Below are 16310 nucleotides of genomic sequence, written 5' to 3' on the forward strand. Positions count from 1 at the left end.
CAAAGAGATCTTTTCCGACACAATTTTAAATTAAAAGATAAAAACTTAGGCCTACTCTAAATCTCATGGCCTGGCCTGTCTCTTTGGTTTTCAAATTGTGCTTCTCTAAGTTGACCATTTGTTGGATTTAAGTTGAGATGGCATTTCTAGTAGGTAATCATTTTTGTTTGCATTGATTTATCACGTTGTAACATCTACAGTATCATGACAACATTATTAATGGCATTTTGCGCATCTTCATAATTTAAGAAGACTAGGCTACTGAAAGAAAATACACATGAGTGGGAAAGAATAAACTAACAAACAGCTAGGATTTGTGAACCATTTTGCCCTCAAACGAAATGTTCCCAATAAAACCTGGTGATGAATTGGACCAGATTGTCCAGAGTTACATATTTTCATATAAATCCAGAGTAATACTCATATATAAACACTGTGAGTCGCGTGTAAACTGTGTAACAGTTCCATCTAGTGGAGTGTTACGACAGCGCAGCAGTCAATCCCACCATATGAACGAATAGGATCATCTTTTAGTGTGAAGAATTTTTAATCTTATACCAGGTATGAATTCAAAATTCAAAAGCCTTTGAGAAAGTGGAGAATGACAAAAAGTGTTTTGAAAACTACTACAAAAGAAGCTCTCTTTCCCCACAGCTGGGAGAGCCAGCTGAGCGGTTGGAGATGCATGAATGCACATATTGTCTGCTTCTCTCGCCTCATTATGAACTTATGGTGAGCATGCCAAGCAGGAAGATTCCCCTTAGGCTACCATGTTATACGGTAGGTTCTTATAAATACAAGATAATGTAAATACAAACTCTGTTGCACACTAGAAATCCTACTTTTCTTTTTTTAATTAAAAATGGTTGAATTAAATTTTGTGAGTGTGTTATGACATCCGCAAAAGATGGATAACCATACAACTTAACGCCACTGCTGGAACATAAGTACATTTACTCAAGTTGTGTTCTTAAGTAGTACTTAGCCTACTTTAAACTTAAGCAAACCTTTGAGTGCAAGACTTCTATGTGTAAAAGTATCTTTGGACATTGTGGCTTTACTTCTACTTGAGTAAATAATGTGAGTAGGCCTACTTATTCCACCACTTCTAAATGTCAGCATAGTAACACATCCTTCCTAAAAGTTTAAGTTAATGTGTACATTTCCCCAAGAAATCTAGGCTATTTAAGTACAACTATAAGTTACGTGTAGACCCACTTACAGGTTTTTCCATTTTATTCAAACAAAACATGTTATATTGTTAATAACATTGTTAAATGGTAAACAACCCAACAGCAAAAAAATAATTTGAGCTCCACTTCTGCAAGCTACATTAAAATTTTATTTTAACAGATCTGTGTATTAGGTGTAGTTGTATAGTGTGGTATTGCTACTTTAATAGCTTACATCTAGTAAAAACTATAATCTTGCACCACTGCCTTCTAAACTGCTTCTAATTTTGTGGATAGATTTAAAATCTCTATTCGTTTAAGTAATTTAATTTAAATAGTTGAAGTACCACATCATGGCATGGTAGTAGTTTGTGTGTTGTGGTAATATTATGAATGTGTATAATAAGAGGGTAAGTGGCAGAAGTGACACAAAACATGCATAATTTGTCGTGAACCCCCACGAAAATCTCGCGATAACAAGGATGACAATCGGAGCGCTCTGATTGGATGAGAACGTCAAACCTATTGGTCACGTGGAAGGGGGTCACTTGGCATTCTGGGACACAAACAGTGGTCTGTATGGGTCCGTATGAATAGCTTTGCGTCAACAGCAGCAGTTTCCACCGTGGAAGGAGGGAGACGACAGGATAATAACGGCCAGCCAGCAGAGAAAGAGCAAACCATTTTTTTCTAATGCGACTTCTTCGTCTTGTTTGTCGCTGTGTTGTTCGGGAGAAGCGTATGAGGAGGCCAGCTACGGCGGTTTAGTTTCTGAAATGCAGCGGTGGACTTTATTCAAGAAGCGAGCCAGTTAGCTAACAACGGGAGTGAGTTAGCCTTGCAGTGATTTTTGCTAGTGCGTTAACGTTAGCTGGACGGAAACGCTGGTGGAGTCCTAAAAGTTGATGTTCGTCCATCACTTCGACTCTGGTCATTTCAGTCCATAGAAGAGTTGATTGTTTTGTAACTGAACTCAGCTTTCCTACCCTGACAGCTCCCTCCACACTACACTACACTGTCCTGGCTGAGGAGTAGCAACTCTGAATATGTCGAGTGTTTCAGACAGAGACCACAAAATTGGCACTTTTAAATCTTTGGACTGGCACGTTGCTCAGCTAGTTTACCCAAGATAAACCTCGTTAAATTGGACAATTCGTGTAATGGCCAAGGAGAGTGACGAATTTCATCTGTATGTCTCACTACAAAGTTGCTGTCAGAGTTGCATGGCAATGGGCTACCATTGCTAAAGCCATCTTAAAATTACATAGAAACGTGGCTCTGTTGAAACTCAACAAATTTGATATTGCTAGACATGGACTTGCGCTCCACGTAAAGACTGCCTGCAAACCTCAAACGTCATAGCTGTCTTCAGGTCGGACAGTTCATCTGAGCCTTGCTGCTGGTCCACAGAGCTTATCTGAGGGCCATCATGTCAATGTCAGGGTCCACGACTGTGCAGCTTTTCACCAAGCTTGTCAAGCATGCGGTGGGCAAGGCGCAGATTCAGTTGAATCGCTGGCTTCAGAGGACTGCCACAGATGAATGTGACAAAATTGACATCCTGATATGCAGCACCTTTGACGAGACAGGGGCTGGCATAGGGAGGTCAGATGGAGAACCTGAGGTTATCAGTGATGCAGGAGGAACGACCTTCAGCAACAGTGGAGAGTTCAGACACCCATGCTGCATCACAACCTTTTGCTTCAAGAGCGCCCTGCTGGCTTGCATCCTGACTGCTGTGTGCTTCTCCTCGGTTGCACTGGTTCGCCAATACCTCAAGGACCTCCTGCTCTGGGTTGAGAGCTTGGACAGCTTCGTTGGAGCCTTGCTGTTTATAGTTGGTTTAATTATTGTGTCGTTCCCGTGTGGATGGGGTTATATTGTTCTTAATGTGGCAGCTGGCTACCTCTACGGCTTTGTGCTGGGCATGGGACTAGTTATGGTGGGAGTTTTAATAGGGACCTTCGTGGCACACCTGGTGTGCAAACGACTATTGACTGACTGGGTGCTTAACAAGGTTGGGAACAGTGAACAGCTCAGTGCTGTCATACGAGTGGTGGAGGGAGGAAGTGGACTCAAAGTTGTGGCCTTAGCGAGACTCACCCCCATACCATTCGGGCTCCAAAATGCAGTTTTCTCGGTGAGTATGAAAATGCTATGACTAGCTTTTCCTTTTCCCTTTAGAAGGACATTTGACATCATGTAGTGTCCGCTGTAAATGCATATGGTTTTAAGCAGAAATGTCACAGCAATGAACCAGTCCGGAGAAGAGCTCATTAACCTACTGGAGGATGGTTCAACAAATCACTTGCAGTCATGAGAGTCAAACATGTGACCTTTTCAATTAAAAAAAATATATATATTTTCTTATTGCTAAGCCAACCTAACATTCAGTGGAAATCATAACTACCTGAAAACCAGCCTTAGAGAAAAGACTGGGAGTAACATGTAGGCTAGATGTTTATCATTTTAGTTGTGATAAGTTTCAGACTTTGAACAGAGTAGGTGACCCGTTACTTCACTATTCAAGGCAGACCATAAAATCTAATAGCATGAACGAAAATATAAGGCCAGTCTCCAGAGAAAGAAATCTTGTTCCACTTGGCGCTCCTATTGAATGGATTCTATTGTTGCCTAAGGACATCATACATTTTCATCAGTTCAAACTATCAGTATCACATGTTCAAGTCCTAGTTAAGGTTTTTAATATTTGTAGTAATATACAAAACCACGTGATTTAGTAAAGACTAAATCATAGAATTTTTTTGTGAGGTAAACCTAAAGTCGTTGGTCAATGCAACAAACATAAGGCTTAGCAGTATTAGTATGTTGCTTTCATCTTCTCTCCTACACTTAACCTGAGACCGTTGACCTTCATGGCATGAATAATTTATCTTCGCCGATTACCCTTCTCAGTCAACCCATCTATACCTCGAAATGGTAGTATGAGCCTCAATGGATGCGTTACTGTGTATTCTAGGAAATCAGCTGGAAGGTCACGTAACATGAAAAATGTCATGTCAGTTGTAATTGAAAGATTAATGGAGAATACCCACCGGAGCATGAACTTGATGTTATGTAACCATTCAAACTGAGATCTCTAGAGTATTCCAAGCCATTCTGCTGCGAAAGAGCTCTAATCAATGTCTCCAATTTCACCAGATTATACAATATCTTGCATGGAGCTGGAAGTGCTTCACTAATACCACATTTTCAGATTGATTCCATTACATAATTGTCTTACATTAGTCTCCTAAAAAAATCCCAGTGAATAAAACAAACAATCTCACAAGGTTGTTTACACTGAATTTTGAAATGATAAGGCTGAAAAAATGGAGAAAACATAGATTAAGTAGGTGGAACTTTAATGTACTGGAGTACCACCAACAGCAACACAGTATCCGGTTTGCACAAGTTGGTTGCATGCCTATATCCTCAAGCAAGGAACTGCAGTGTTACAGTTTGTTAATGTGCATGGCATATCTTTACACAAACAAGAACGTATATATCTACATAAATTTGATTTCAGAGTAAGTGTGCAGGCATTTTTCATCAAGCAGGATTCTCTGATTTGAAATTTGAGGTTGGTCTAATTGACTCTCACACAATGCATTACTTTAAATGACTAGTTGCATACACATGTCCAAGGATGATGTTGGCAAAAAGGACAAAGTCCAGTTCATTCTAGTTAAATTGGAATTTGGCCTACTTAAACAACATCTCATTTCAAAAGTAGAATGCACATTTTAAAGTGATAAACACCACAGAAAGCAGCTGGATTATATGCAGTCAAGTCATCATCATATGCAATATTTCACAGATACTGTTTGAGTCAATTTTGACATTTCTATTGCCCTTAACTTTAGCTGTTTTGAATATTGCACCGTGTTTATAGAAAAATATATGAGAAGAGAATCAATATAGTGTCGAAGGCAGAAACCAACAGTAGCATAAACATCCAGAAGTGGATGTGAAGGGGGCGCTTAGAAGGCATTCGTAGCTTAAAGCATGAAGGCGATGCACAGGCCTGAGGCAAGAAAAGGGAAAAATAAGATGATGTAAGTAAGATTCACAAGTACAGTAATTGCATGTTGCAAAACCAGTAGGTTTTCTGGGGTGACTGATTTACTGAGACAGTTCTCTGTGAAATGGGTGTTTGGCATTTGCTTTTGATAGCTCTGTGCACTTACAACAACCCAACAATAAACACTTCACTATTTGCAACTCATTCAAAATATTCTCAATTTTGTCAGAGGTGTTTTGACCCACTTCTGGTAAATGATGAGGGTTACATTTGATTGAATTATATTGGAAGCTGTTTTTAATGATTTGTCAACCTCTATTTACATACATGGGGTACAAAATCTGACAACAAAATAATCTAACCCGAAACAATTATCCTCTTCCCTACAGCCTTCGAAATTGAGTTGAGTTGACACCCTTTTATTAGATTAGATTAGATCCTTTATTGTCATTACACAAGTACAGGTACAAGGCAACAAAATTCAGTTTAGGTCTAACCAGAAGTGCAATAGCAGTAAGTGCAGGATATACAATGGTTTCATAAGTGCAGGACATGGATAAGTAGTGAATATTTTTTTAAATTGAAACTATTCTAAACTGAATTTATTTAGAATTTATTAATGGTGTAAACTAATTAGAAATAAAATGTTTTGCACGTGTAGTATTTATTACAGGGAAATTTGATTATGTGTCATGGCACACAATCTGATCAAGATTAGGATTCCTGTTAAGAGTGATGATGACTTACTCTAATGTCATTTGGTCAATGCTTTATGTTCTGATCCTTCCATGTAACATTTACTTTGCAATAAAGATCTTAAAAAATTTAGAAAAATAAAATTTGCACAGAAGACTTTATCATTTGGTTATTTCATATAGACTATTTATTTATTTATTTATTGAATTACCAGAAAACATGCTATATCGTGATATATATATTGTTATTGAGGTATGAAATGACCTATATATTGGGGTAGAAGATTTGGGCCATATTACCCATGCCTACTGGAAATACTGCTGTGATTTATATTTGGTCTTAAATTTAAGCTCCAGACTAAAACATAAGGCAATTTGTTAGGCTAAAAATTAGAATTTCTCTTAATTTTAATGGTCACCTGTAAAAAGACTTTTTTGAACAGGACATACAAATCTACCAGATTGGTTTTCTTTTGCCTGACTAACTTAAATGGTTTCTCAATAACAGTTGTTACAACATTGAACTACATTCAACATTCTGCAGAGGTGAAAATGAGATGTCAAAGTCTAAAAGGACGGCTGTTTTCTCTGTGTTGCCCAACTGCTGCCACTGGCAGGGGCGTTATTGGTGATTCACAATCAGTTTGCCAGGGTCAAATTGCCCTGGTCCTGTTTTTGCTTCTGCTTGCTCCTGGTCATTATCTACGGAAGGAAGGAAAGCAAACAAACATTTTTATGAAAAAAGAAGGCTGTTACAAAATGGGTCATATTTGGTTGTATGCCAGTTTGAATTTGTGATATGTCCCTTGGTTAGTTTCAACTCATGACAGCTGTTTGTCTTTGAAAAGGCCGCTTATCTGTGTGACTCATTCATGACTTTTGGAGATAGTTCCCTTTGACATAGTTTTAGGTTTAGGACAGATTGTTTCTTTTTTACCAACACACTTGCATTTGTGCAATGGTTTGGCCTCATTTGGCCAGAAACACAAAAATGATAATGTAGTTCCTCTGTTACTAGGAAGGCTAGATGTGTAAATAAGCAACGGTTTGCTAACAAGTTTACTGGCGATATAAAGGATAATATGCCAATGTGTATTTTCTAATTCACAAAGAACTTAAGCGTGAAATGAACACGTGCAAGGATCAGAATGTAAAGCATTATCCAAAGGACGTAAACAGTGACGTAACACAGCTGGTTTTTCGGCATCTCTCTGGAAATTATATAGAAAAATACCTAATGGACATTTTTATATTGTTTTGGTGAAATTAATTGCCCAGCCCTATTAACCATCATTCAAGGTCAGTGGGACTGGAGAAAATCAGGCTCCTCTCACACCTCAGTATGACTGAAGATCACAGTGGAGCATTCATTAGAGAAGATAAACCATTCCTACCAGAAGCAGGCTAATAAGCTGAAACTTCCAATTTGCCTCAGCCTGGAAGGGTTTCAAACCCAGCTTAAGTCTCTTAACTATACACATCTTGGTATTCATCTTACCCGGTTGTTTGGTATTATCTTATTCTCCACAATAGCCTGTTCCGGTTCACAGTGAAGTTATGTGTTGTCTGCTCTGCCCTTGGTAAGCTTTCTGTGGATGAGGCAAAATTTCACCGTGCCCCGTGCTTCTTTCTGCTGAAGTTGATGGTGCTACATTATAGCCGGTAACCTAAAACGACACAAAGACTGCATTAGTTAGCAAAACAATGGGACAGCTCAGGATAAATCTTTTTGAATCCTTTCGTGGACAAAGTATACATACTCAGCTCCCCATGTGTATTTAATTACATGTTATCACTGCTCGCTGGCCTGCCTCCATACTTTTGCTGTCATAATGAGCTGATTAAGCAATTGCCGCATTCCTTGTGTGATTTAAATGCAGGGTATAAAAGAAGCACCGTCTACCAGCCAAATGCTGGTTAAATGTGAAAGTGGTTGGTAGATTTGATCATGGTTCAATTCATCCTTAATTATGGTAGTGCTACTTGGAGTTGATTGCACCAACTCAAATCAGCTTTTCTGGAACTGAAAACTCAGTTTCCTGTCTCAGAGTAAATCAACTCAGAGTTCAGGGTTAGACTCAGAGTTTGTTAAACCTCCTTCCTGAAACGGACCCCAGGTCATTCCTTGAATGAGGCGTTTCTTCACTTTTCCTCAGGTTTTCAGAAGCAAGCAGGAGGGTCAGTAAAATTTCTCTGTACAATTTATAAAAAAAAAAAAAAAAAAAAAAAAAAAAAAAAACTATCCCTTCTTTGGCCGTATATTATACCGCTGCATACGCTAGATGCCTGGGTGGGAGGAGACTTCAGAAGACATGTGCCTCTTAACTCAGGGATAATGGCTGAGAGAAAGAGAATGCATTCCTTTTATACATCTGCAACTTTCACAGGCTCACATGTCATGTCTCAGAGAAGACATTTTGATTGGGTTGACACATGGTTTATACACCTCAGTGCTTTTCTTTTAAGGAAACATACTAAAGATAAAAAACTTGATAACATTAGTTTGATTAACCAGGTTTTGGAAACATCTGTGTCCTCTAAAGTGTAACCCAGACTTTAATCAGTGTGTAGTGTGATAACAGGAGAGGGGTTATTATTTCCCACTAAGAGGAGACACTTGGGTTGGATCTAACAGACATGTTTTCCAGCCGTGATAGCATTTTGGCTGAGCCAGTGTCCTACAGAAATTCACCACTGCCCTTGACACGCCGCTATCAGCCACTGTGCACACAGTGCCATGACATCTTCGCGCATTGGCTTATGTCATCACTTTATTAAGGGATCAAGGGTGACAGCAACGCAGACAATTCCTTGTACAGTATTTAGTTGGTCGCACTGAGATATGAAATGAGACATTGAACTGGACATGTGACATGTCGTAGTTCAAGGTAAATAACCAAGATTGTACGTTACCAGTATCTTGCCAATTTTCTTATTTTTTTGGCTTCAAATGAAAACAGTTGCAACAGCTTTTCTCAAAAATTGCATTATAGCTGCAGTATTCTTCTTTAAACAAGATTTTATTAAAGAAAACGAGCAATGCATCTGTATCATTGTTTTCATTTTTAGTTGGTATCACACCCCTACATTTCGACTTAAGTATAAATATATAAATAAAATAAATAATAAAATAATTATTACTATTAAAAAAGGGACACCTATCTATATATATATATATATATATATATGTATATGTGTGTGTATGTGTGTATATATATATATATATATGTATATGTGTGTGTATTTATAAGACATAACCTTACTTGCTCTATAAAAGACATTGACATAGACAAAACATTCAACTCGTAAAACTGAATAAGAACCAATGTCATTAAGAGAATAAAAATGTAATTAATTAAAAAATGTAATCATGAACAGGGTGAATTGAATTTGCGATTTTATAACGATTAATCGTGCAGGCCTAGTACACATATTACATACTTAAATGTTTAAACAAATGTTAACACCCATAGTACTACATGTTTTTTGTGTTGAAGAGCAATTTTGTAAAGAAAAAAAAAAAAGGCTGTGTTTATAGCTGCTAAGAGGATGATTGCAACCCATTGGACGGCACCTCGTGACTTATCTGTTTGTTCGTGGATCCTTCTTTTTTGGATGTCACATACATGGAACTTTCAACGACTCGTGTGGGTGGAGCCCTGGGACAGACATTGGACGCTTGGCACAGCATTGCTGAGTCCTTGAAGGCAATGCTGTAGCCTTTTCCTGTGTGTGTGTGTGTGTGTGTGTGTGTGTGTGTGTGTGTGTGTGTGTGTGTGTGTGTGTGTGTGTGTGTGTGTGTGTGTGTGTGTGTGTGTGTGTGTGTGTGTGTGTGTGTGTGTGTGTGTGTGTGTGTGTGTGTGTGTGTCCCTTCATCCAGTTTTTCCTCTCTGTGACTTTGTGGCCCTGGGACTCGTTCCTATGCCCCAGTGTGTTGTTTGTAACTGTTCGTGAATGATATGGGTACCCAAATTTGATCACAAAAAAGGCAATAATATCAACCAAATAGTGCTATGTTTAGATAACTGGCTCCATCGTAAACTTCAAATCTCATGACTCTAAACTTTTGTCTCCTCTCTAATGTTATGAATCACTACTGAAATCTACAAAATAGTGACCTAGTCAGTTCACTTTAGTTTTAGCTCTTGCTCAAAGGAAATTGAACTTCAACCCTAGTCTTAAATATGAATGCACAACGGATACATTTTCAACTGATTTTAGATTTTTCTATACTATAGCTTAGTATAGATTTTTCAAGTCTGCTTAAGTCCTTTATTTAAGTTTGTAAGATGTTTCTCAATGTTTAGATCACAGACGTGTCCTTGCCAAACTACCTGGTGGCCTCCTCTGTGGGTCTGTTGCCCACTCAGCTTCTCAACTCCTACCTGGGCACCACGCTTCGCACCATGGAGGACGTCATCGCAGAGCAGAGCGTCAGCGGCTACTTTGTGTTCTGCCTACAGGTGAGCTGATGGTGATAATACATTATGCTTGATAATTATTATTTCTAAATGTCTTAAAATAACCCTGGATTAGATTTTTTTAAAGTCTGTGTTAAGTAGCGTGTCTTGGTTTGAATTACTGTAATTGAAATATTTTGTTGGTGGATCAGAGCTTTTTTTTCCGTCTATATTCTAAATACATATTGTCTACCAAACCTTATCCTAGTGCACAAGGATTATCAACCAGGATACACATCATACATACACATGTTTTTTTAAAGGACAAATATGTAGAAACAATCAAATATCAAGAATCTTGTCCGGGCTAGCTGTTTTCCTGTTTTCCCCCTGTGCATATATTGTATAAAATTGAGTTGCATGTTAAACTGGATGAAAATGAATAGATATATTATGTACACATCAAGTTTTAATGTTAAACATACATGTGGAAGGTACAGTTAAACCTTAAGCTCAACTCTATGGCTACCATATTGGCTACTTTAACCATAATAAGCTTATCTTCAATGTGTAAATTACATGTTTGTTTTTTCACAAATAGGCCAAATCATCTTTCCTATTAAATATTGTATATTTTCAGAAAGATTTGAATTTTGGGAAAAAAAGAAACTTTCTAAAACATTTTAGACATCATTTGGCGGCCCTGCTGCACTTACTCTGAGGAACCCCCTAGTTGACCCTGTTGAATATCACTGCTATAAACTATGGCCTTTTGGGGGTTGTAGTGTGGGGTTGTAATGGACTGCAATAGACTGTGTATACAGGACTATCAAATGCGTTCCCTCCCCTCCTCGTACTTTTATTAGGAGAGCAACATATTAAGCACATCTCATTATGTAATAGTCTTCAGTTCACCAACTCAATACCAATGGTTGTGTCAAACGCAATATTGTGACTTCTTCCTCTTTCCTCTGCAGATCGTCATCAGCATCGGCCTGATGTTCTACGTCGTGCACCGGGCACAGGTAGAGCTCAACGCAGCCATCGCTGCCTGCCAGATGGAGCTGAAGTCGTCGCACCTGAACGGCTCCTCCACCAATCACAGCGGGTTCACCTACTGCAGCAAGAGGGCTTCAGCCAGTAGTGGAAACTGCATTAATGTGGTGTGACCGTGAATCCAAACACGAGGCAGTAGCTCGTATGACTTGGTCACCTAACTGTAAGACTGCAGAACTCAAGGGAACCCGCAATGTTTAGACAGTGTCCGAAACATTTAGGTGGTTTATAATTTTCTACATCATGTTCTGACCACCCTTGTGAAAAAACCCTAGAAGCCTATGTGTTTACGATGTTCTAGAAGTGTGGGACCATGCACCTTTTGATGAAAAGGTGCTGATGAAATGGTTTTGCGGTACATCATCTTGGGATTTTTCTTTTTGTATTAAGGTACTTTACCTATTCTTAACTTAGTTTACTCTGTTACAGGATATGTCAATGAAATAATGTTTAGAGATGTCAGAGGTAAGTGAGTGAGCAAGCGAGTGATTAAAAACAACAGCTAGGTCGTAACTGCCTGCTAACACTATGATTGTGCAATCTGGAGCTTTCTAGAGAACCAAGGAATTGTTTTTCATTTCAGTGTCAAAAGAATGCCAACCTATGCACCTTTCTTTTATTCTACATCCGTTTTTGTTTTATTTAGGAGATTTATAATGAGTCTACATCCTGTGCTAATTCACAGTAACAATAATTAGGGCCTTATTAATATGTTTGCAAGATTTGGCATTGTAGTCCAGTTCACTTTTGTGAAGTGTCTTATTTTTGGACTTTGGAGAGAGGGGGGGGAAGCTCTCACCAAGCATTACTGTGTGATTTCTGCTGGCTTACGACCACATCAGCTGAATTGGCCTTGTCTGCCCCGGAGATCATTTTGGCGCTTCTGCAGTTTAAATAAGAGCAGCTGGGAGAAGAGCAGATTTGACAGAAGGAAACTCAGGAAAGTTGAAGTGCAGCTTGATCAGCTCGTCCGTAGCACAGCCACATGTTCTGCTAAAGATTCCCACACTGAGCTGAAACAGATGTCATGCTTCCCTGTAAATATTTAGAATACATGTTAATTTAACATTTGTTTTTGTTTTACATTTTTATTTGGCTGTGAGATTATCATTAGGATAATTACATAGTTTTTGCTTAAGATGGTAGTTTCGACAATGCTGTGCAATACATCAAAGAACAATGACTAAATGGCATGAATGTTGAATTTCAGTGCTGAAACCAAACTAATCACAGAAAATCTCACGCATCGAAATAATACAAACCTGAGTCTGTGTTTAAAGTTTTACTTACATTATAGATGAGTATGCTAGATGAGATAAAGAGGCTGTTATTTTTGTATGTGCCATTCTTTGATAGAGCTTATCAAACGCCATGACACTGGCCCCACCTCAGTTGAGGCTACATGTGACTTATGAGTGACTTTATTTTATAACTTAACGTTGCTGGTAACTAGAAATGATCTGTAAACAAAGTTTCATGCTGTAGGTTCTCCTGCACAGCCCACTACAAACAGACAAACATTATTTTATACAGATAAGTTGAACTTGGAAGGGGTACGGTTGGTCAAAAGTTAAAACTTATGTGTCTCAGAAGCCGACAATCAAACACAACATGGACACTAAAAGTGAATGTGATAGTATTTTTTATTTTTACATGAATTATTTTGATGCTGCTCCTCAGACAATTTCTGGTTAAGGAATAATAAGGGCTCCTATATGAAATATCCATCTTTATGTCCCTGTATTTGTAACGCTAGCACAACATTTTGTTTTTCGTTTACTTTTTTGAACTAATGTTTTTTTTTTTCTTTCTTAAAAGCCAGATTTAGTGTTTTGCTCTACACATCTCATGCTGTCAGCCCTCTCAAAAGCATGATGTTGGTTGAAAGTGTCTCTTCCTGTTTGAATTTAGCAATAATGTTTGAAAGTCAACAGCAAAAAAATTATGATACAAGTCCGACCGCTAAGATCTGTTGCCATGTGTTGGGAATAGCTGTTTACTTCCGATGTGAAAGATCAGCTAGTAACCATTCATTTTTCTTTCACAAGTGAACAAAATTGCATTTTGAGTTGTTAGTCCATGTTCCACTGTATGTGCTTATGATTTGGAACAGACACACAAAGATCTGTGATCAGAACAGCTTGTTCAAATTTGTAGCACCTTCTTTGGAGGGTCCCTAAAACCTACCAATCGCTTATTGATGTTTCGCGATCAACCTTTCGCTCCTGTCACATGACAATTTTCTGAATCCAACTCACACATTTTCCATTTTTTCCATTACTTAAAAGTTTACATTTTATGGCTGAAAGATTTATAAAATCTACTCTCAACTCTCAGGCTTTATTTAAAGCTATTGTGCGTAGGTTCTGTCGCCCCCATGAGGAATTCTAAGTAACGACAGCAAAACTGTCAAGATGATACAAGCCATCCTTGATCGTGTACCACCCCCCACCCCTCCTCCATGCACTTGTTTATAACCAAGGAGGATGCGGAGGTTTAAAAAAAAAACATGGACTCTTTAGAAGAGGTTATTGTTTCTGTGTATAGTTTCTCGGCGCGAAAGTTGCCCGAAGACAACCTTCTGAACATAGCCACACTGAGAAATACAGAGAGAGTTGTGTGCAGCTGATCGTCTTAATTAGCTTTGTATTAACTCATTTGGCAACAACTTAAATATATAGCACGTTCGTTATTCTAAAAAAAAAACGTACGCACTAAAGATTTAAAGCCGTGGAAATTCGTTTTTCTCTGCATACGCCAGGTTTCCACCTCACGGCAGTGACATGTTTTTACGAAGTGTCCCTACCCTCCAAACGAAGTGTGATTCGATGAAGCTGTTCTGCTCAGAAGTGGACTTCATACCATGATTAATGCAAAAATCAAATACATGAAACCGCTATCGTGAACACACATTTTAGTCTCTCAACTGGGATTTTGAAAACTTGAGATAGTGGGAAAATGAGCAGTTTTACAGTAAAGACTTTGGTTCCTCCTAGGTGGGTTCTACTTAACTTAGATATAGTTATGCAACAACTGATTCCTACGGGAAGTGTATTTCATAGACACCCACACAAGACCTGAATCTGGGATGTAACTGCACACACAACTGGACTGTTAAAAGAAGTACAGTGTTCTGTCATTAACTCAAAGGGTCACGCTAAGGGTCTCGTTTGGTGCTATGAAATGCAATACTTCCCATCTGCATCAAGTGCATTACATATATACTGTATTTTGTAATACAGAGAATTTTACAGTGTATTAATATAGATATTTATCGCTGTACGATGCTTGTTTAATGTTATTTATGAAAGAGAAAAATAAAACCTGTCAGACTTTGTTATATAAAACCTTCTACATATATTTCAAAAACTGACCATTCATGAAAACTCCTGGATTTATAATCAGAATATCTTTTAATTCAAGTTACTCTTACGATAAGTAATACATAATATCAATCTTAAAGGACTACTTTAACATTTTGCGACACACACTTATTTTCTTTCCATTAGCAAGTTGAATGAAAAGATCTATTCACTCTCATGCATGTATGCTAAATATAAGGTTACAGATAACATTGATAGCAATATTTACATGAGAACCTTATAACCTTACCAAATTACATGCCAGAAAGCATGTAAGTGTAATGCTTTAATGTTTTTTATATTGTCCACTCCTCCCATTGTTTAATAATTTACAGCTCAGGATGCTTTATCTAATGCTAAGTCAATTCCTGTACTTTTACTTGTTGTTATTTAAGATAGACTTTAGCTGCCTTAAAGTGACTGGTATCAGTGGGAAACTCTGACTTCTCAGCAGATGTTTTTATGGCAATGCGTTGCTGATTACATTTCATCTCCTCACTATCTTTGTTTTGTTGAGTAGCCTGCCCCCTCCCTTCCCTCACTCCTAGCATGAGTACCTAAATATTACCCGGCTTCATCTTTGACCCTTTGAGAGTGATGGAGGACAAAATGTTCTTGCTCAGAAGGTTTCCCCTTATCTTGCAAACCTCTAAATAACTGTCAGTCCACAAATATGCAGCAGCACTGTACAGCCAGAAATAATGCTGGCTTCTGGGGCAGTTTGTCACAGCAATTTTGAAGGATATCAGTGATGGATGTGGCGGTGGTGACAAGGGTGGAGCACCACTTACTCTTGCCGTTGCCTTGCCTATGACAAGCTATCTGTACAGGGGGAGGTGGGGGATTGTGTGGACAGTGTCTGGCAGACATGGTCCAGATAGATCTAGCTTATGAACAGTGCTGTACCGATGTAACCACACACACATACACATGGGAAAGTTGCCCACAGCCATCTGCTCACACCCCAAATACAACAGAAATACAAAACCCCAAAGAGAACCCAGCCCTAATCTATCAATCAAACAGTATAACAGATCAGACCCCTCTTACATTTTATTCCTCCACGTTCCCAGGAGCTGACACAACCCGCCAATCTCTTCTGGCTCGGGTCAGAGCTGTGTCTGATCCATCATCATCCAGCCCAGCCTCAAAGGACAAACCTCATCCCAGAGCGTCCCCGCCAGCACACAGATACGTCCACACATAACCAAGAACATTCATTTTGACGGGCCTGAAATGAAAGCCTTAGTTCTCACTGAGGGCTACTCTTTTAAAAAAAACACATCAAAAATACATCTGTGAGGCTGTTGGTGCTTGAAAAAAAGACATCTCAGACTTAAATTGTTAAAAATGTGAGCGGAAGGATCTTGGAATACATCCACGCAGCCTTCCAGAGGGAAACATGGTGTGGATTTGTGGAGGAGGGAAACATTGATAGGCCTCTGGCAGACAGAAAGCTGTTGCCTCCATGTGTACCATCTTTGACCTGCTGCAGTTCTCCTCTCTGCTGAAGTGGGAATTGCTCAGTTAACACATAGGGCAAAAATAGTGCACCTCGCCAGGACACTGAGAAACAATTTTAGATTTAGGAGTTCTGACAA

General features: G+C 38.7%; 1 protein-coding gene across 1 annotated transcript; it reads left to right on the forward strand.

Annotated features, from left to right (window-relative positions):
• The first annotated feature begins 1708 nt into the window (after positions 1-1708).
• Positions 1709-13308, forward strand: tmem64 (transmembrane protein 64). Its single transcript, XM_034892219.1, has 3 exons — positions 1709-3312; positions 10199-10354; positions 11269-13308. The coding sequence occupies exons 1-3, from the start codon at positions 2602-2604 to the stop codon at positions 11458-11460; spliced, it is 1059 nt and encodes a 352-aa protein (XP_034748110.1). The 5' UTR covers positions 1709-2601; the 3' UTR covers positions 11461-13308.
• Positions 13309-16310: the final 3002 nt, after the last annotated feature.

The sequence above is a fragment of the Etheostoma cragini genome, chromosome 14 (assembly GCF_013103735.1).
Source record: "Etheostoma cragini isolate CJK2018 chromosome 14, CSU_Ecrag_1.0, whole genome shotgun sequence".
In the NCBI taxonomy this organism is placed as follows: Eukaryota; Metazoa; Chordata; class Actinopteri; order Perciformes; family Percidae; genus Etheostoma; species Etheostoma cragini.

Coding starts and splice junctions, on each gene's coding strand:
- tmem64 (XM_034892219.1), top strand. CDS start 2,602: ATGTCAATGTCAGGGTCCACGACTGTGCAGCTTTTCACCAAGCTTGTC. Junction 3,313..10,198: donor TCCAAAATGCAGTTTTCTCG/GTGAGTATGAAA, acceptor CTCAATGTTTAG/ATCACAGACGTGTCCTTGCC. Junction 10,355..11,268: donor ACTTTGTGTTCTGCCTACAG/GTGAGCTGATGG, acceptor TTTCCTCTGCAG/ATCGTCATCAGCATCGGCCT.